The sequence below is a fragment of the Phoxinus phoxinus genome (genome assembly GCF_949152265.1).
Source record: "Phoxinus phoxinus genome assembly, chromosome: 21".
In the NCBI taxonomy this organism is placed as follows: domain Eukaryota; kingdom Metazoa; phylum Chordata; class Actinopteri; order Cypriniformes; family Leuciscidae; genus Phoxinus; species Phoxinus phoxinus.
In genome coordinates this window covers 23,533,799-23,556,146 of record NC_136896.1, presented here as the reverse complement: position 1 = coordinate 23,556,146, position 22,348 = coordinate 23,533,799, and the positions used below count along the sequence as shown (strand labels likewise).

Genomic DNA, 22,348 nt, shown 5'->3' with positions numbered 1-22,348 from the left:
ACTCAAATTTGTCTAATCTTTTTTGTGTGACTGTGAGAGTGACCGGAACAAAAATCTCATTGGATAAACGGATGTTATCTCTTTTTTTATTGGGCCTATGAACGCAGGCGGGTCCCTGTTTAAAATCTGTAACGCCATTGGTTAAGGATGCAAAAACCCAAACCACACCTTACAGTGATTGGCCAGTGACTTTGGCGGGAGGAGGATACATGTGTGATTTGAAATTTGTAAGGCGGTTAGTGAGAGATTCGTTGTTATAGTCGCGCGTGTGTTGGTGCATTCAGGCGCTCAGTCATAAGTTTAACGTTAATTCAGATAGTTTGACGAATCGCATAGTGATCAGGGATAGTGATTTGATAGCAGTAGAAGACAAATCTGCATACATTAAAAAGGATTTGTACTGTTTCGTGCTAGAGGTAAACCGTGAAAATGGCAGGAACAGAAGGACCCCTGAAGGTAAATTAATTTGAACATTAAAACTATCATTATCATAAGCACCGGGCTCTTTAAGATGTATATGATGTTTTATTAACAACATAAGATAAAATATGATATTGAATTTGTTATGTCATCATACCCATGAGCAACTGTGTAAATCCTCGTCGTGATCTAACGTTACTGATCTTTTTGTTCATACTAGTGTCCAAGGAAGTTAAGTTAACGTTACTCATAAAAGTAGCTAACGTTACTTATGCGTTGATATGTTAAGTTTTTACTTTATTGTACTAACGTTACCCAACTGTCAATATTTGGGTCATACTTTTGCTACAGTTTAACGTTAAGTTAGCTGATGATTTTCGCTTGCGAACGTTCCGCCACCTTTTGTGTTTTGTATGGGGTTGGATAACGTTAGCATATAACTTAACGTTAGCGTTGTTCTTTATGCAATGTAACGTCATCAGCCTAACTTAACTGACGTTAGCCACATTTTTGCATTGCGTTGTAACGTTATATCGAGTATTGATGTTAGGATGGAACGAGTAACGTTATAGCAGCTAATAGAATTAATGCCTTGTTATGAGTAACGTTAACGATAGACCCGTAACGTTACAGGAACGTTATCATAGTAATCACAGTTTCCACTACATTACCATTCTATTGCTACAACTTGGAACACGTGGTGTTGGCTACCTTGGTCACCAAAAAGGGGGGAAAGAAATTGACACCAATTCAAAAAGCTTCCTTTACCATTTCCCACTAACGTTACCTCTCCTTGTGGTCTCCTATGTCTGTTAGCTTTGAGGCTAAGACAGTGTGCTGCTAAATGTTGACCAGAAACTTTTTTGAGATGCATGATCAATTTTACAGTCATTTTCATTTGAATAATTGATTCACAATATAGATGTTTGCACTCTATCCAAATTGTATCCACATCTTCTATATCTCAATAAAAAAAAAAAAAACATCTATCAATCTTACCATGCATATTAATTGCTGTAACATTTGTGTGTTTTAGAGTTTGTTTGAGAATAAGGCTCTCAGTAAGCATAAGAAAGATGAGAAGCGGCTGTCTGTGGAGCGGATCTATCAGAAGAAGACCCAGCTGGAGCATATCCTGCTCCGGCCTGACACCTACATCGGCTCTGTGGAACCCGTCACTCAGGTAGAGATCATCCTTTAGTGCTGAGAGAGGTCATAATGTTTATTAGAGCCACCCGTACCCACATTTTAAGAATAATGCATACTGCCCTATTACACGTTTCATTAATACTATAGAATAATCGTTCTACTATTGTGGTCACTCACTTTACTTAAGCAAAACATTTTGCTAAGCTGTTCTGTAAAAGTCATGTGTACAAGTAACCAAATTAAAGCGCTGAATCTCCTTAATCTTTGGAGAAGACTAGCTCATATTATAAACAAAACAGTTTATTCCATTTAAATGTAAAGGTTTTTCATTGTGAGTTGATCATAAAATAATCCTGCAATGTTAAGGCACTTTGATTTGTAAATGTTTTAGATTGAAATGCCATCTCAACGACCCATAGAATGACCCAGCATTTCATCACTTTCTTTTTTCTGTTTAGCAAATGTGGGTGTTTGATGAGGATGTGGGGATGAACTGCAGAGACATCACATTTGTGCCAGGACTCTACAAGATCTATGATGAGATTCTGGGTGAGTTTTGTCATGTGGAATAGTGAATCTCATGTAGTCTGCAGCTAACAGTTTTTACTAATCCGTAATGGACTACTAGATCATTAGAACGATTCATTGACTATTCTAGATATTATTTTTATGATTAACAGCTTTTATTGTATTAGGCATGTGCTAAGAATAAAGACCAGATGAAACTATCGTTGAAAATAATGACCTTTGCTTAAAGATTTTTAAAAAAAAATTAAATCACCGCAAGCTCACCGAGTTCTACACTTTTCGCAAACCTGTCATTATGATTGCCAATAAACTTAAAGCTGCAGTCCGTCGTTTTTCCTCTTTGTCGCCATCTCTGTTAGAAATCTGCAATTGCCGTTATTCGCGGAATTATTAACTGTGCGTGGGTAGTAAATCGGCATGAAACAGCGTGGATGAACACAATGTATTGAGGCTGCCGCGTCGCTGTGGATACTGTACTGTCATCAGCAATCTCAAAGTATACTTTTTGAAAGTGTCAACATTAGAATTTTCATCGGAAAATGTCATCTGAACAAGTAACATTCACTTTTGTTCTGACCAAATTTGGGGGGTGGGGGGAAGCATTGCAGTAGCTAGGCTATATCATGCTGATTAAATTTAACGATTGCTTATATCACGTCAAAACGTGAAAAATATATTTTTTCTGTAGCCACTCTGAAGTCCAAATTCTTTGGGTTTTACAACTGGTGAATCTCCAGTTGTCACTGGTGATTGTCGCTTTAAACTTTCGGGATCCGCCATACCAAGTGCTAAGCTAAATCTCCACCTCCATCATCCACACACGCTAGCCGGGACTCCTGCTCTATGTGTACAGAAGTGACGTAATGACGCAAAGACATGCTCGAAATTCCCACGGAAATCCACCAGTACCACTGGAATTAAAATCATTATTACAAGCTTAGCGTTTTGAATCGGGGTAAGGCAAGCAGATCGTTTTGAACACTGGCTGGTTACGTTTTTTTCCAAAAATGTCTTTTTATATTTTTAAACCCAAAAAAGTGCCGGACTGCAGCTTTAAGGTGCAAATAAGAGATTAAAGGGGCTATATGGAACTTTTCCCCCAAAATAAACGTAACAATAGCCTTTTTATTTTACCATTTATGACTCAAACATCTCCTGATGAGCATACTGACACCTTGTCTGCTCACAGTGGGTGCACCTATAAGCCTGTATCCTATTTTCCTATTTTCTGTCGGGTCGGATTTTTCCCGCGCTGTCTGCGGATGTGACGTCAAGCGCGTTCATGTTAAACGTTTCAGATCACTCAGAACACTTATCTCAAACAATATATGTATTTGACTGTTCTTACCTCTGTAAACATAATGTTGACCACCTTGCAGCAGATGACTTGTGAAGTGTGCACGTACGAGCGCGTGCTGTGAGAGCGAGCAGAAAGGAAGAGCAGTTCTGTTTTTTGGCCACAGGTGTCAGTCGCGAGTTTAAATTTCAGAAAAACGCATATAGCCTCTTTAATGGCAATGTATTTATTTGATATTCTTGATGCTGCTCTGATGCACTCATTATTACACACCGCTCTGTTTGTTGTTATGATGACTAAAAGTCCAGCGGTCTAGCTCATCAATGTCAAAACGATTAAAGAAGCCGGGGCTCACCAGTGTATCAGTCGATGTCAATAGGCAGGCAATGATGTTTTCAGAAGAAAAAACACTGTCCTTTACTCATGATTTTTTTCCCCCCCCCTGTTTCTTTATAAATCCAAAGTAGCGCCACATAGGGCTGAACGATTAATTGCATTTGCGATAATATCGCGATATGATGAAACGCGATTTTGTAATCGCAAAAGCTGCGATTACTCTCTGGTCACGTGACACGCGATAGTAAAGCAATCTGCACCGCAGATGAAGCATCAACTTGGCACGCTACGCATATAGGCCTGGCATAGGCTACAGGAAAAAACAGCTTGTTTAATTTATGTGATTGTGTTATAGATTCTCTTCAACGATTCTGTATGGATTCAGATAATTTCAGAATCGAGTCTGAGCTTAGTTTTAACACAGATGCGTGATGACGCTGTGTGTGCTTTAAAAACAACCGTATTCTGCTTGCTTCTAATTCCTCTGTCACACACACACACACACACATTCGAACCTTCCGAAAAATAGTCTTTCATACAGTTCGGAAAAGTTGAAGCGAATTGGACATTCGCGGGCTTCATTGCACTGACTAGAAGATCATATGGCACTCGCTGTGAAATACGCGCGCTTTGCTTGATGTTACTCTGGTAGTGCGCGGTGCCGCCCGCCGGTATTTTCCTTACAAATGCTCTATAAAGGCATCATATGTCTTTTGGAATGCAGTTGGCTTATATATTAGAAATAAAAATATGAAAACCATCGACAGAAGCTGCTTTCAATTTCAAATACTCACGGCCGCTTTGTGAAGAGCTCTCTCACATGCGGCTGTGAGCGACTCTGTCTACGTGGTTAAATATAGCCTACTTGCATCTCAAAATGCGTTAAGACGCGAAATTAATGTAAACAGTCAGTTATTTCTTAAGTTATTAAACAGACAGGACAAACCACATCTAATATTTCAAAAGAGATCTGTGCATAAGTGTGAAGCAGCTTATCGTATCTAAACTGAGAAAGAAAAATCACTTAATCACAGCTCTTGAATGGAAAACATTCAGACTCTTAAATACTGAAAGCACTCTTTGTTTATTGCTTGTAATGTTTTTTCCCCTCTTTGTTATTGATAACTTTTATGTTTAGAAGCTATTCGTTTATATAGCCTATTTAAAATAACGTGTAACTGTATTAATTTCGTTTTTTAATGTGTAATTATTTTTAAAAGTAGCCTACATATAATTACATAAATATTTAAAGTTTTATTAATAAGATTAATTAATAAATAAAAAAAGTTGATCGGCTCATGAGGTGCCTAAAGATTCCCATCCATATTTTACAATGATTTATTGCTTGTGTTTGTTGAATAATATAAAAGTTAAAGAGCTTAGAAAATAATCGCGTATTAAATCGCAATCGCAATTTTGGTAAAAATAATCGCAATTAGATTATTTTCCAAAATCGTTCAGCCCTAGCGCCACACGTTGCTTTTCAAATTGTCAGGAGTGTAGATTTCGAACTCCTCGTCAGGCGTGGGTGTTGTTGGCACGGCCATTGTTTTGATATACAAAATAGGTGCTTACCAGGACGCTAACGTCACCTACAGGAGCCCAGATGACCAATGATAGCCTTTCTAATGAGCTCGCAATTCACAACTTCACCAGGCGTGAAAAAGCCTTGGAATCTGAATTGAAAACCATGTTTACAAGCAAACACATTTACAAATAAAATAATGCCCATAACGGGTTCGAATATTAAAGACTGCCTAATATTCGTTTGAATATCATTATTTTTTAAAAATATTCGATTTATAGTTGAATAACGAAGTTCGGAGTCAAAGCCCTAATATCGGTCGACCACTAGTTAAAATGTTCGCTCTCTCGTACATATTTTCATTATAATAATATTGAAATACACAACTCGAATTACATACGAGTTGAGATTCTGACAGCATTTTTAGTATACATTTTTTTTGTATCCGTATTTGCCTACACACTATTTTCTTGTAGTACATAGGCTTTCCTTTTGATTAAAACATGCATCATTACGGTTTGAAATTGTTAATGTGATAGTTCACCTATAAATTACTATTTGGTAACACTATTTTACAGTGTCCTTGTTACATATGTTAAATTGTACTTACCATAGTAATAACAGTAAATTATGCATAAATACATGCAACTAACCCTCAACCTAATCCTACCCTAACCCTATATTAAGTACATGTAGTTGCTTAATTTTACTCAGTACTTAAATATATAATTACACTAACAATCACACCTTAAAATAAAGTGTAACCGAAAATTCTTGTCATTTACTCGCTCTTATGTCGTTTCAACTCAAAAGACTTTTGTCACAAACAAACATGGACATTTTTATTGGAACCTGACAGAAATCGGTCCCTCCATGTAAAAACCACCCAAACAAAACTCCTAAAAATCATCAATCTTAAAAACATTGTAACATTAATCCATGTAAATCAAGCGGTTCAATCAAAGTCTCCTGAAGCAAAACAATTGCTATAATAAACCGATTTAATTGATGCGTTTATTCATATAAACATTAATCAACGCAAATCCATAAAGCACATCCATAAAGCACACATTTGAACGTTGACTCAGTTTTGACCTTATAAAAGATGACATGCTGCTTGACTGTAATCCTCATTCTCTGATTCATAGTGAATGCTGCTGATAACAAACAGAGGGACAAGGCTATGAACTGCATCAAGGTCAATATTGACCCGTAAGTAATGCACATGCTCTGGCTGGTCAGTGTTGTAGATCGAGAGGACGTCTAAGTGGTGTGTGTTTGTGTATGCAGCGAAAATAACACCATCAGTGTGTGGAACAACGGGAAGGGTATTCCTGTGGTTGAGCACAAAGTGGAAAAGGTGTATGTTCCTGCCCTGATCTTTGGCCAGCTCCTGACCTCCAGTAACTATGATGATGACGAGAAGAAGGTCACAGGTGAGGTTGCACTGGAAGTGAATGGATTTATTTCAAAGCACTAGACTTAATGGGGATTTGTAATCATGTGTTGTCGTCAGGTGGCCGTAACGGATATGGTGCGAAGCTATGTAATATCTTCAGCACTAAGTTCACTGTCGAGACTGCCTGTCGAGAGTCAAAACATTGTTTCAAACAGGTAAGCCTGATACCTGACTGCTCCAAGCATGTTAAAAGAGAACTGCCTCAATTTTTAAATGTACTGTGTGTGTATATATATTAGGGCTGTCTGCGTTAACGCCGTTAATAAGGCGTTTAACAAACTCATTTCTTTAACATTATGATTTGAGTGGATGAATGATGAGCTCGAGACGCCGAAATGGATGCCAATAAGATTCTGAATGAAAAGTTAACTTTTAAAAAGTTTCCAAATGGTTCAATTGACAAGACCAAAGTGATCTGTGTGTTGTGAACTGAGCTATCGCAGCACGTGCAGTCTGAAATACCACTTGATGGCCAAGCACACACTCGTCAATATCAGTAAAGTTACCTCGTCAGTATTTCTTTCACCCTTTTATTGATGGACAGTGTTACATTGTGTGAGAGATTATTTGCTCCAAGTGAGAATGTTAGTGTGAAATTGAACACACTGTTGTTTTCAATAAAAAACCATTTGCACAAAGCAAGCCGATCCACTTTTCCATGTTGATAAGAGCATTAAAATGAGAAAAAAAGAATGAAACAAAAAGAAATCAAGAGACATTTAGAATAGATAAAAATGTGCAATTAATCACGAGTTAACTATGACATCAATGCGATTTAAATATTTTAATCTTTTGACAGCCCTAATATATATGCGATATATTTTAGTTAGATATATTATAATAAAATTATCCACATATATGTATTGATACAAGTATGCAGTTGTATTGTTTTGAATATTTTAATTAATCCAAAACGAGTGTCATGATGCAAATTTTATTATGATCACTGATCTATAGTAAACAACTGGTTTGCTTATGACTTAAAGGATAATTCCGGTATTTAACACCTTGAGTCTATATTGTAGTTTGTTTTGGATGAACAAGAGTGGTGGACAACATTTTTTTGACAATGGTTCCTCTCTCGAGTTTTTGACTATAAAAGAATTGGCCATGGACCCATTTAACATTGGAGTCAATGTGCATGTCCGAAAATGTCATTAAAACAACCTTTAACATTTAGTTTTCAAAACTGTGCAACTCACCGAGTGATTAGTGATGTTAGTTGATGTTCCAGAAACAAAAAGTGTTGCGAAATACAGTTTCTGTCGTGTTTTATTCGTCATTTTGTAAAATCACATTGAATTCTGTTGAAGGACTGAGTGCTCGTTAATGTCAGGTTAATATAAATGCGCTAACGGAAACGGAAAGGAGGCTGTTTACATTTGGTCGATGTAGTCTTTTTGCTCGCTTCCGTTTCTCATAAGGCTAGCGAGCAGAGCTCTTTACCGCAGTTTTTGACCGCACAAATTCTAACTAGGGCTGTGCGATATTGAAGAAAAATGCGATATGCGATATCTTGCTAAATAATGCGATATTCGATATGCGATACGATATTTATTTTTCTAAAATCAATTAAAATTGTATTAAGAGAAATCATATAACCAAAATTTCAAATTATTTAGGGGAAAGAAATCACTACAACTTTTGAAAGTGAACAACAGCAGTTTTTTTATGTTGCATTAACACAAATTACATTTTAACATTACATTTAAATGTTACAATTACATTTTAACACTGTAAACAAACAGAAAATAAAAATATCACTAATACTTTGCTCCACTATATAGTTAGGCCTACATCAACCTGAAAACATGAACATTCAAGTAAACAAAAACACTTGAGAAACAGTGGAGTTACTACTTTGCTCTCTTTTTGTTTTGTTTTTGCCAAGTCAGATTTTAGCATTCATGCTAAAATTGTTAAAGATTTTTGGACAAGAAAACCAGCATGTCCACTTTGCTTGGTTTCAGGGATGCACGCTGACATGTAACTACATTGCCTGATGTGCTGAAAAGTCTTTCAGATGGTGTGCTAGTGGCAGGCACACAAAGATATTTTTCCGCCAGCTTGCTTAAGTGGGGGAAATTTACCTTGTGAATTCCCCACCATGCCAAAGGGTCCTGCTCACTGTGGATTTTGGGGATCAGAATGTAGCTGTTAAATTCTGCTTCAATGGTTGCATGGTCAGAGGATTCAGAGGGAGATGTGACTGAGGTCTGTAAGAGGCTTCCTAAAGACTTCTTCATCCTCTTTGTACTTGTGGCTGTGGCACTTTGACATGGCTCAGCCTCAGCACCTGACACAGCAGCACCCACTGATGATGATATGGCAACAGCAGGTTGTGCCTCCTAGAAAAAAAAGAAAAGGAAAATAATGATTAGTACCTCCATATTTTATTAATGAGCTCAAATCATTCTTGCTATATAAAATATTCTTACCTTCATTTCTGATTTTATCCTTACACTAATTTCTTCCAGTTGTTCCTTAGGAATGTAGTCTTTTTTGAACCTTGGATCAAAAAAAGTGGCAATGTTCAAGAGAGTTTGGGTTTCAGGATCCTCATATTTTGCCTCCATGTAGCCCAGCACTTTGGTTTTAATTGAGCATGTCAGCTCTGTGTCTTCCTCGTCAGCAGCAAGGGTTTGTGTGCTCCGTAAACGAAGAACTGGAAGTAGATAGGAAATGCTCACGTATTCTTCCCCAGACAAAGCATCTGTAAAATCTTGAAGTGGCTTCAATGCCTTGTTTACAGACTCAAGGACCTCAATGTCCTGCCAAGATGGAACCAGATGTCTTGTACTCCGATTTTCAGAGAGAACTTGTGACAGAGCCCTCTGCTGTTCCAGGATCCTTTCCATCATTTGTTGCTTAGTGCCCCATCGTGTAGGGCACTCTGTGATCAGACCATGTTCTGGCAGGTTAAGCTCTCTCTGTGCTTTCTTTAGCGCTTCTTTCTTTTTCCAGCTATGGGAAAAATGTCCCACTAGCTTTTTGCACACTCCTAGAGCACGACTGATGCGTGTATCACCTTTGACAGCATTTTCTGGATAAATAGAAATAAAATAGTTTCAATCGTTTTAATTAAGTTATGGTTTCATATTTTTTAAACATTAATTTGAATAAATCTTACATCTATAATTTAATGTATAATTCAATTAAACAATTAATTTAAATATCATCAACACTAAAATATCTGTGACAGTATACAATAAAATGTGTTTAATGAAGTTATTATATATTAAGATAACTAATTAAATATTCTAATATAAAAAAGTAAGACTTACCAATAGCAAGGTGCAGTCTGTGCCTGAAGCACTGTAGTCGGGGCCAACCATTTATTTCCGCCGCTTTGATCATATTGGTTGCGTTGTCCGTGGTAAAACACACTAGACGCGCCTCATTCAAATTCCAACCAGACAAAGCCTCTCGCAGTCCCAGCGCTATGTTTTCCCCAGTGTGTTCACTGGGGAAATATGCTGTCTGTAAGCACAGACTTCTCATCTTAAAGGCTTTGTCAATAAAGTGAACCGTTAAACTAATGTACGGCTCTGTTGTCCTACTGGACCAGAGGTCCGTTGTACACGCAAAATGTTCGACATCTCTCAGTTCCAACATGACACGGTCGCGAGTATGCTCGTACATTTGGGGGATAGCAATGCGTGAAAAATAGGTTCGAGAGGGAATGTTGTACCGTTTGTCGATGGTATTCATCAGGTGCAAAAACCCTGGTTTCCCGACTGTGGCGATCGGAACCATATCCTTTGCCAGATAGCGTGTAATGGCCTTGGTTATCTCACTATGACGGCGGGAACTTACAGGATATGGTGTTATGCTTTCGAAGCTTGATGATATGGATTGTTGCTTGGGTTGGTGAACGAGGGTTGATTCACCTGAGCTTGAAGATTTTTCTGCCGAGCATTGCTGATACAAATCGTTGTGCTTTGCTTTGAGGTGACTGAACAGATTTGAAGTGTTTCCCGTTTTCGTTGCTACACGAGATTTACATGTTTTACATATAACTTCAGTCTGCATGTGGTCATCTCTTTTAAATCCAAAAAACTGCCATATCTTTGAGGTGCTTCTTCGTTTTGGCACTAAATCGTCGGCAGCAGCTGCGGATGTCTCAGGCTGGCTCATTTTATCATATTAGTTTGCTATGAGCGCGTCACTCACTGCGTGCTGGCTTGTTGATGGTCAGACGTCAGAGCAGTGAGCACGCGGGCGCTATGCGCACGCACACACACAACTAACGTCCGCATGTCAGATGATCTGTGTCGTAAAACTATATAGCTTTGTATTATTTTGTTCATTTATCGCAAATCATTACGATATGCATATCGCGAATTTGCGATATTTCGATATTTTCGATATATCGCACAGCCCTAATTCTAACCATATTGAAAGACGTATTGTCATATTGAAAGACTGACCAGTGCAATATGAAGTTGAACTCGACTGTGACCGTGAGTGTCCCGCGAGACATAAACATCGGTTATCGCCATCAAGTGGTCGGGAGTGTGCTAACGCTTCAGATTCAAATATTGAGCGGAAGTTACACGGTTCTAAAAAAATAGTTCCACTATAGCAAAATAAACGGATTGGAATCATATATTGCGACGATATATTGTTTATAATCATCAACGAACACCACTAAACACTCGGTGAGTTTAACAGTTTTGTAAACGAACATTATTGGCTTTTTTAATGACATTTTCGGACATGCACATTGACTCCAATGTTAAATGGGTCCATGGCCAATTCTTTTATAGTCAAAAACTCGAGAGAGGAACCATTGTCAAAAAAATGTTGTCCACCACTCTTGTTCATCCAAAACAAACTACAATATAGACTCAAGGTGTTAAATACCGGAATTATCCTTTAATGTGACACCATTGTGCTGCCATATTGGGGTTACCACACATTCTATTTAGAGATGCTCAGATCAGCATTTTTGGGGCCGATTACCGATCACCAAAATCATGATCTGCCGATCACTGCCGATCATAGAATGGCAGTGGAATGGGATTCTTTTATCCATAATCTAGCAGAGTTTGCACCATTTGTAGAAATTTAACTACCGATTAACTATGAGGTGGCAAGAACAATTTTTTTCTGGAACAACCAATTATGAAAAATCAGACAAATTCATGAAATAACTTTTGTAAATTTAAGACTGTTTTAAGCCATTTTAAGATCATAAAGATGGAAATTTAAGACCTACACGACGCATTAACCAGCAAATAACAAATAAAATTAGCATCAATGTGCACTTTTTGTTTACATAAGCATTAAAATATCAATTATGGCTAGATTTTAAAAGTGTCTTGCAACATCTACTAACATGTACAAGTGCAAATAAAGTTTTGACAAAAAAGGTTTTATAAAAAGATAAACCTCATATTTCAGCCTTTAAATAATTTTCTTATAAAAAGAATGAGTCCAAAAAAAGATCAATTACTGACATTTACAATGCACATTAGCTTATCTTTTATTAATAGTAAAATTCGGTCCGATTTTCCCGTGGTGGCGTCTGTCGTTGCTATGCAACCATGCACTGCGCTCTCCACAACGACAAAGAAGTTTTAGTAGCTTTTGCGGAATTCTGAAGTTGATATTTCTTCATCTCGCTGCGCGTGGAAAAACGGCCGCATCACTTCTATAATGAGCGCGCTTGCCGCGCGCCTACATTTGAAATAACAAACTTGAGCGCGCAAAAGACGCGATATGTGAACGGCCCCTTGGCGAGCTCCCTCCAGTCAGGCCACGAGCTAATGGCAGCTCGCGAGCGCCGTGTTGGAGACCCCTGCTCTACAGCTCCGCTTTGTAGGCTTCAACTACTTTTTTGCTACTTTGTGATGACTTTCTGCGGCCAGCGTTTCTGGAAATGACTTTTTAAAAACTTCCAGACGGGGGAAGAAGAACTCATGTTGCCACTGGCAAGCTCCGGTCTGCTGTTGTGTGCCCGTGCGCCGTGCATGCAGGTGGAAAAACGTGATCGGCTTTTTTGATCGGCGCTTTTGGGGTTCGCCGATCAAGCTATTTTTAGCCAATATCAGCCGATCAATCGGAGCATCACTAATTCTATTGCATAAATAGGAAATCATCTGTTTTAAATAGTGAATATTACATAAGCTCCTTTCACACAGAGATTCTGGAAAATACATGGATAATGTGACCCGGGATTTGTCCCGGGATCGTTTGATTTTGGTTCATTCACACTGCCAGTGATTTTCCTGGATCTGTGAGTGCGTTCACACACATCCCGGTAAGATCCCTTAAAGACACGCGACGTCAGGATGAGACGTGTAACGTACGTGTCGAAAACATGTACACTAATGCATCGCGTACCGTTCCACAAAGCTGGCGAACAATCTCGGCTTCAGCGCGGATAGTAAGGAGCCCCATGGTCTCTGCTTCATTCCAGTTTGCAGACATTTGTTTCGTTCTTTCTTTGTTGATGACGAACATAAACTTTTTAGAGTCGCGCGATGGCACGTGCGTCATCACTACGACATACCCCTTACGGCATTGATCCTGGATTTTGATCACACAGGGAGCATTCCGGGACTGATCCCGGCAATGTTACTAGGTCCCCAACCCGAGATCGATGCCGGCATCAATCCCGGGATGTGTTTGCGTTCACACAGAATGTGTTTTTTTTTTTTTTTTTGGTGTGTTTTGAGTCGAATTGATAAATGTTCTGTGTGGCGGGTGGTTCAAACAAGCAGATCTGTGTCGTTCCACATTTGCCGTTTGATTTTTATACTCAACAGAAATCGCAGCGCTTATCAGTTAGGCTATTGCCACCAGTGCTGCGGTCTGCATGCACAGCAATATTTGTGTAGTGCATAAACATTATATCGAAGTTTTGTTATTTTATAGATGACAATTATATTGTGATAATTATCGTTATCGTTTTATCGCCCAGTCATAATGTGTAATTGTTACTTTGCTGTTCGTTTTATTACTAACTTTTCAAATCAGTCGCTCTGACGTTTTACATTTAAAATTACAGATTACAAAATCCAACCGTTCTACGCACTTTATGATCTGTGCTGACAGTGATATAAAATTTTTATGAATGAATAGGATAAGTTAAAGGAGAACTCCGGTCAATTTTAACATTTAGCTAAATTTTTGGTAAATTTGGAGTGCTGTCAATACAGAGAACAACGACAAAAATTGTTATTTCAGCCAGCGCACATACCTGTATTTAGTTCCTGTTTTCGGTCGAAGTCCAAAGTAGTCAATTGTCGAGTTCACGCGCATATGTTTAGTTACCTATGATCACGCGCGTGAACTCGACAATCGACTACTTTGGACTTCAACCGAAAACAGGAACTAAATACAGGTATGTGCGCTGGCTGATATAACATCATTTTTATTCATATCTTTCACATCTACTGCAGTCAGATTCACTCGTGTTCACTCTGAAGGAATCACTCAACATGGCTGGGCACTTGTAATGACACATTAAGGATGTTAAGAGACTAAATGCAGGTTTAAACCTTGCCCTATTGAAGTCAACAGGGTGCAAATTTTAAAAAGAGGATAACAGTGTAGGCAACACCGATTTTTGTCGTTGTTCTCTGTATTGACAGCACTCCAAATTTACAAAAAGTTGAGCTCAATGTTAAAATTGACTGGAGTTCTCCTTTATTACTGTTTTTCTGACCATAAACATGAAATGGTCGCAGTAACAATTTATATACGCATTTAGGGCCCTATAATTTCCGCAATCGCGGAATTGGCAAATTAACGCGGAATCTAGTGTTAATGTGGAATTTTACATATTTGGAATGAAATTCTGTTTGTGTGCGAGAAGAATGTATGTCTGGGGGGAATTCAGACCGGGGAAAGCAAATCTGGGCGACAACCCCTCCCGTCATTTCTGATCGGGGGATCGCTTCAGTTGATTTAAACTGATTTCTATGGCTGAATGAGGGCTTATAAAGCTATAAGCCACGGCCATTCTGGCGGGCTCTGACGCGGCCTAATTGGTTCGCGCGTCTGAGCCGCCTCGCCATAGGTTTGTGCAGTTGCTGCACTGCGTTTTAACCAGTTAATATAACCATTAATATTTTAAAGCTTGTAACCATTATTATTTTGTTGTTACTTTAAGTACTTAAAATGCAGTGTTATGTTGTATTATGCCGTATTTGTCCTGAAAAAGTACTGAGTAAATGTGATGTTTGTTACCACAATAAATTTAATATCATTCCTATTTTATTTGTGTACGTTTTAATAATTAACATTAAAAGCAAACACTTTACGACTCAAATAACCGTAAAGGGTAAAAAAAATGACCCGGAATTCCCAAAAATTAAAAAGGAAAAAAGTAATTTGCAAAAAAATAAAATGGAATTTGGGAACAAATAAAACGGATTTTATAGGGTGCTATATATCCTAAAATCTAATCTTGTTCAACAAATGCTTCTAACCAGGTCAATCAGCTTTTAGTCATTGATGCCCTCTGGTTGTTGGGAATATCAATATGGCACGCTCAAACACTTGATGCTTAACTGCCTGCTGGCAGTCCAGTCATATTTGGAGATCAGTGATTATCATGTGTCTTAATGGTGTCAACTTTTGATCAGAATGTGAAATTCCTTATCTTGGAACAAAAGTGGTAAAGTGTTTTAATCTTTTCCCCAAAGACATGGTTTGATAACATGGACCGAGCAGACGAGTCTAAGATCAAACCCTTCGATGGTGATGACTACACCTGCATCACATTCCATCCGGACCTGGCAAAGTTTAAAATGCAGGCGTTGGATAAAGATACTGTGGCGCTGCTAACTCGACGAGCATATGACATCGCTGGGGCCACTAAGGGCATCCGTGTCTTTCTCAATGGCAAGAAACTGCCAGTGAGTAGATGATCAGGTTTTGCACTTGGACCTCATGATTTTACTGTTGTTTGTTTATATCACTATTTTTCACTGTATTTAATTTTTTTCCCCTAAGTTTAAGTTTCTTTTATCTTTCAGGTGAATGGTTTCCGTAGCTATGTGGACCTTTATCTGAAGGACAAGGTGGATGAGACTGGTTCTCCCCTGATGATAGTCCATGAGAGTGTGAATGAACGCTGGGAGGTGTGTCTTACCCTTAGTGATAAAGGGTTCCAGCAAGTCAGCTTTGTTAACGGCATCGCCACAACTAAGGTAAATGTCTTCAGGTTTACAACATGGCATGTTGTTGGGGTTTAGCATTTAATTTTGGCAAACTGTTTGATGAGTACATTTGTAATGAAATCTAATTTCTGTCCGTTTACTCAAAGGTTTGATGCTTAAGGTTCCTTAATAGTAGTAATCAGGGCTCAACATAAAAAAAAATCTCCACTGGCCCCCGGGGCCAGTAGATCAGAGTTTTGCTGGCCCCTTCTATATTTTTACTGGCCCTGAAAGAAATATAAGGAAAAGCATGGGAAGCCATTTCTGGCATATCAGAATGGGTGTGGAACATAATAAAACGAGGTTACTCGCTGCAGTTCGCTCGCAGACTGCCGCGCAGGGGCGGACTGAGACCAAAAAGTGGCCCTGGACTTTCTGACCCACAGCAGCCCACCACATCCCACATCATAACACATTGGCTCATTAATGTGCAGAATTTTTTTTAACACTACTTATAGCATAAAAATATTACACAACACAAAAATAAATGCTATTTAAACATTTATTTTAAATAACAAAACACATATTAGATAATATTTGTAAAACAAAGGGAAACAAACAGAAGAACATTAAGACACACAACAATATTAATATAAAACTATCAAGACATTAACATTTTGCATTAACATGAATCCTCATGGCATAGGCTACTATTAGGCTATCATGTGATATTAAACTTGCTTATTTTCTTCCAGCTTTTCATCCATAGACAATTATTTGTAATTATCTGCTCAGATAAATTCGCATTAACGGATCAATAACTCTATCTCTCTCTCGCTGTAAAATTAAACGTGAAAGGGGGCGTGTTTCAAGATACTCAATGGAGTAGACCAAACTAATTAACAGGGAGGGAGGGCAATACACTCACATGCACACAAAACGCACTCCTTGTCGGCCTCGCCCGCGCGATCGATTCACATCCATTTGCGTAGAAAATACATTAGCCAGTCCGCCCCTACGGTGAAAAGCGAAGTATCACATCTTCTTTGCGCCGAAATAGCGAAACTGCTGGGAAAAGGGGCTATAAAGACCGTTCCTCTAACGCAGAGCGAGTCGGGCTTTTACAGACACTTTCTCGTCCCCAAAAGGGTGGTGGTCTGACTCATCCTAGACCTCAGACGTTTGAACAAGCGCTTATGAAATGCTCGTTCAAATTGCTGACAACCAATCCTCGCGCAAATTCGCCCGTGAGATTGCATGGTTTATCTCAGTGGATCTGAAAGACGCTTACTTTCAGATACGGATAGCATCCCGTCACAAGCCATTCTTGATATTTGCCTCCGAGGGTCGAGCTTATAAGTACAATGTCCTGACGTTCGGTCTGTCCCTAGCACCTCGCAGACTCGCACGTTTACGAAGTGCATGGACACGACGGCGCTCGCTCGCCCCCCAACGGAGTATGCGAATACTGAACTACCTCGACGATTGGCTGATTTTAGCTCAATCGGAGGCTGAGCTTATAATTCACAGCCGGAATATTAAATAACCTGAAGTAACATTGACACTCTTCGCGCCACTGTGTGTGACGAATTGCTGTTTGTTTTGCTGATGGCCAGTCACTGGCCAATCAACTAGCCCGACATACTCTTTTATAGGGCTGTAACGATACAGCAAACCCACGATTCGGTTCGTATCCCGATTTCTGACCCACGATTCGATACAAACCGCGATTCTTGCGAGGAGGGAGGATTTTAAAAGGCAAATAAATAAATAAATAGCTAAAGCTATAACTTTTCTTGTAACAAAATACTTTTGAAAAACAAACCGAACTATACTCCATTGTGGAGATGATTCGAGCATGTTAAAAATTCTTCTGAGGTAACCGAGGCTTACTGTCTGTGCTGTAAAACACAAATAATATATTGCCTATTCCGCATGACCCGCATCTCAAGCGCAGGAATAACGCTTGCCACAAAGTGAACGCGCCTATATAGAGAAATGCACACTTCCTACGAATTAGCCTAAGCCGCCATTTCTTTATGTTTTGAATTAACGTTAAATCAAGTAAAAGTATTTCAAGCTTTCTAAGTTTCGATTCGTTTATGAGGTGAGCTCCAGTTCACGCGCGCGCCGGTGCCACACACACACACACACACACACACACACACACACACACACACACACACACACACACACACACACATACAAGCAAACACCGCACGCTTTGCTCACTTGCTCTGGTGTTTGCTTGTGTGTGTGTGTGTGTGCTCGCGCGTGTGTGCGTGTGGGGGAGAGGTGCAATTTTTTGAATAATATTCAAATGATACCCAGCGATCTTCGAATATTATTTTTGCTTGAAATTCCCATACCTAATATGTAAAAGACCCCGTCACAGCCCTAGGATCTATTCTGGACGAGAAAGATAAGTCTGGGAAGGGGTGTGTCGATCGCGATCTGCCTTCTCATACTGCGACACAGGTTCGTGGATCTGAGTGTCGCGATTTCGGTTTAATATCGTAAATCGTTACAGCCCTACTCTTTTACTGGCCCCGGGCCATCGGGCCATTGGGCCATTGCTTATGTCGAGCCCTGGTAGTAATAGTCCATATTAATTCATGTGAATCTAGCAGTTTAATCCCAAGTCTACTGAAGAGAAATGATTGCCTGATTATAAAGATTTAATTTAACTGACATTTGAACATTTGTCAATGCACAACAAATTGCTTGATATGAGAGAACAAACCCAATCGGTTTCCTTTAATTCTTGCAGAATGTCTTCGTGACGAGGGTTTCATTTATTTCTTGCGGAATCTCTAGGTGACACAAGAACAATGTCAAGTCACAAACATATGTGGACATAATATGCCTATTTAATCTGTCTCAGAAACTGTAAATTGACAGGAAAGTGCTTTCAATAGAGTTTTGTCTTTTAGGGTGGCAGACACACAGACTATGTTTCAGACCAGATTGTGTCCAAACTGATTGAAGTTGTAAAAAAGAAGAACAAGGCTGGAGTGGCGGTCAAACCTTTCCAGGTACGTACAGATTATCAGCAAACCTTATAAAATGTAAGGATTATGGCTCTCTGGTTGATCTGGTTGAACTGTGTGTGCAGGTGAAGAATCACATGTGGTTGTTTGTGAACTGTCTGATTGAGAACCCCAGCTTTGACTCTCAGACCAAAGAGAACATGACCTTGCAGCAGAAGAATTTCGGTTCCACCTGCTCTCTGAGTGATAAATTCATTAAACAGGTGAGAAATGTGACACTTTAATCATTCATTTTGAATTGAGCCTGAACTATGCTGAATGGGATAATTAAAGTGTTTGTAGTCTGCATATAATATTCCTCTTCAGCATTTGACATCAACAATTATTGCTGTTGTGATCAATAGAAAATAAACATCTCTATTGAATTTATGGCATGGCATAGTGCTATACCAGCACACAGTTCCAGGTTAAGCTGGTTTGCGGGTAATTGTTGTCAGAAGTACAGATATTTCAGCGCCAAGTCAGAAGTCCCCGAATCTCACGGCGTCGATGGCAGGGCGGCGAGAGCGAATTTTGCCGCTCTCGCCGGCGGCGGTGTGAACGTACAGTAAGGAAAGCCAAACAACTGCTAAATGTTTTTTTTTTTTTAAATAAAGAAACGGTGTATGTAGTTTTGAGAACATTTATTGTACAAAACTGTAATTATACAACATAATGTTGCAGATAAATACAATTCAAGTACACTAGACTTTAAGTAGCCCTAATGTTTATATGGCTAGAAGGTTATGAAACCCTAAATTCAAAATTAGAATATTGTGAAAAGGTTTTCATAAATCTGTAAGCCATAATCATAAAAAATAAAGGCTTGTAATATCTCACTTTGCATTTAATGAGTCTATATTAGTTTTAGGGCTGGGCGATAAAACGATAACGATAATTATCGCGATATAATTTTTCTCGATAAAACGATATCAAGAGTTCGATAAATGTTCGATAATGTTTTTGCGCCAAAAGCGGAACTTAACTCATTTGAACCGCGCGCGCCACACGGACCGTTTATCCGCTCGGCTCAAAGTCCAAACGGCAGCGCGAGCTCTCTAGGAGCAGACGCGTTTACTCTGATCGGTCTCGAGATCCAGTGAGAAGCGCTTAAATTCAGCGAGGAACACAAATGTCTCAGTGATTTAAACCAGTTTAAAGGCAGATGAAACAGCGCTGACGAACATGAGAAACACTGTGCGCAACGATACAGTCAGAAGGCTTTTCCGTCTACACATTCCCATCATTCACCACGGATTTAACGTTACTGTAACGTTAGCCTAGTAATATTAACTGCACCATGAAATGTGCGTGGGATATATATATATATTGAATTGTATAATATTATTAATGTAGACAATATAATAAAGGACTAATGGAATATAATTACAGTTTTTAATAATGTATTTAGGCTACTGTTTTTCATAAATACCATAGAAACCATAAAGTGACATTTTATCTGTGGTTATCATGATCTAAATGCATGATGCTGGATGACCAATGGTTAATTTAAATAAAACTAAAGAATAAGATGTTACTGTTTTTGTTAATGAACATAAATTGTATATAGTTAAATCTGCATCCTAACTCAAGCTAATACTACTGAAATAAAGATATTTATTTTGTTAAGGAAAAATGACAAATGTTTGAATGTTCTACCTCAGATTTGTGAATGTTCACCTGTTCGGAAAGGGTTTGTCATGATATGTTCTGACAATAAAGAGTAGCCTAGTTTAAAAACACAACGCTCTGGTTTCTACAGCTTTCACTTAGGAGTAAAAATCTGTCTTTAAACTTGAAATAAATAAAAGATTAGACATTTATCGATAATTATCGATATCGACTGATATAAAAAAATATATCGTGATATTTTTTTTGGGCCATATCGCCCAGCCCTAATTAGTTTCACCTGTTACTTTTGCATGATATTCTAATTTTTTGAGTTTCTCCTGTTATACGTCAACTAAAGAAAATGCTTCAAGTATAAAAGTTTATTTACAGTAGTGCTGTGCCATAGACAGTAAAAAGTGCAGAACAGTGCAGAAGGCACTCCAAATCAAATGTTGTTTTAGTTTGGCTATTTTTTTAAAGGACACAAAAGATGCAAAGAGCAGAAAAACTGATGTCTTCTCAGTTAAAAAGCAACACAACAACTAATCTTAAAATCGGGCACACACAGAGATTTTGTGTTTACACCACTATTTTGTGAATACGCGCTGGTATTCAGTGACATGTTTCGTTTTGAGGTGGTAGAACAGATTAGTTGTGTGTGTTACCCCGAACTGTTGCCCCACACACTCTGTATAGTTTGCTGCTGCTTGTCGGACGGCTTAAATCCGAACCAAGTCCAAATAATGGATGTTGCACCGATCTTTTTCACCAGCTCCTCCGTTTCGCTGTCAGCCATGTTTACTCAAGATGACGACGAATATGATGCGCTTCAGCCGGTTGCAGCTTGTGGCTCTAAATTTCGCGGGTAGATTGCGTCATCAACATGCATTATCGCGATAGTGCAATAGAATTAAAATCTCTATCGTAGGCCAATTTTGTATCGTTTATATCGCATATCGTTTATATCCCCCATTACTACCATAAACTGCCTGTCGCTGTTTGACAGGCTTTTAGTACCGGTGCGCTTCAGGTGTATACAGTCAGAAAAGTGCATGTTAGAACAGCGCATCTACACAACATTAAATGTTTCTGAATTGCAGTGTCCCATGAGTGTAACTCTACCTCTGTGTTAACACGTGATGTAAAAAGTCTCAAAATACTATACAATGCAACTGAACAACTGTTAGAATGCACTAGCATGATACTATATTTCTTAAATAGCAGATCGTAGAGACATTTCAATCATCTACGATCAAAAATCGTGATATTGCACACCCCTAATATGTAGACCTTCATGGAACATTAGGTCATGGAAAGGATGTGGAAATGTATTGGTCAAAATTTGTATGAACCCTAACTGTAAAACTGCGTGAATTCACTTCTCTGTGTCTTGTCTGTAGGCAAATGTCTGTGGAATTGTGGAGAGCATTATGAACTGGGTGAAGTTTAAAGCCCAGGCTCAGCTCAATAAGAAATGCTCTGCTGTCAAACACACTAAGATTAAAGGAGTCCCCAAGCTGGATGACGCCAACGATGCAGGTAACGGTTTGTTGTGCTCTTAATATGTTAGGACACTTTGTTCTGCCTGGATATTCATTTCATGATGGTTTGTTTCAGGTGGAAAGAACTCCACTAGCTGCACCCTGATCCTGACTGAAGGAGACTCGGCCAAAACTCTGGCCGTGTCGGGTTTGGGTGTGGTGGGACGTGATCGCTATGGTGTCTTCCCTCTGCGTGGTAAAATGCTCAACGTGCGAGAGGCGACACACAAACAGGTTAAAAAAAAAAAAAAAACAATGTTTTTTATTAACTGCTTTAATTACATGACCCACTAAATAATTTAGTTTTTTTTTAGTTCTTAACTATTAGCTCCTTTTCCTT

At 38.8% G+C, this 22,348-nt stretch overlaps 2 protein-coding genes across 2 annotated transcripts in view; one reads left to right on the top strand and one right to left on the bottom strand.

Moving 5' to 3' along the window:
* The first annotated feature begins 193 nt into the window (after positions 1-193).
* Positions 194-22,348, top strand: part of top2a (DNA topoisomerase II alpha) — a 41,820-nt gene continuing 19,665 nt past the window's right edge. Inside the window, exons 1-12 of the mRNA XM_079595905.1 lie at positions 194-456; positions 1,457-1,603; positions 2,028-2,118; positions 6,404-6,467; positions 6,546-6,691; positions 6,772-6,869; positions 15,372-15,584; positions 15,705-15,878; positions 18,761-18,862; positions 18,943-19,080; positions 21,868-22,006; positions 22,085-22,242. Of these exons, the coding sequence (XP_079452031.1) occupies positions 430-456; positions 1,457-1,603; positions 2,028-2,118; positions 6,404-6,467; positions 6,546-6,691; positions 6,772-6,869; positions 15,372-15,584; positions 15,705-15,878; positions 18,761-18,862; positions 18,943-19,080; positions 21,868-22,006; positions 22,085-22,242 (1,497 nt within the window). The 5' untranslated portion in view covers positions 194-429. The remainder of the gene's footprint in view (positions 457-1,456; positions 1,604-2,027; positions 2,119-6,403; positions 6,468-6,545; positions 6,692-6,771; positions 6,870-15,371; positions 15,585-15,704; positions 15,879-18,760; positions 18,863-18,942; positions 19,081-21,867; positions 22,007-22,084; positions 22,243-22,348) is intronic.
* LOC306989946 (E3 SUMO-protein ligase ZBED1-like) lies at positions 8,202-9,329 on the bottom strand. The gene is made up of 2 exons (XM_079596059.1): positions 9,153-9,329; positions 8,202-9,062 (listed from the first exon to the last, which is right to left on the bottom strand). The coding sequence occupies exons 1-2, from the start codon at positions 9,288-9,290 to the stop codon at positions 8,634-8,636; spliced, it is 567 nt and encodes a 188-aa protein (XP_079452185.1). The 5' UTR covers positions 9,291-9,329; the 3' UTR covers positions 8,202-8,633.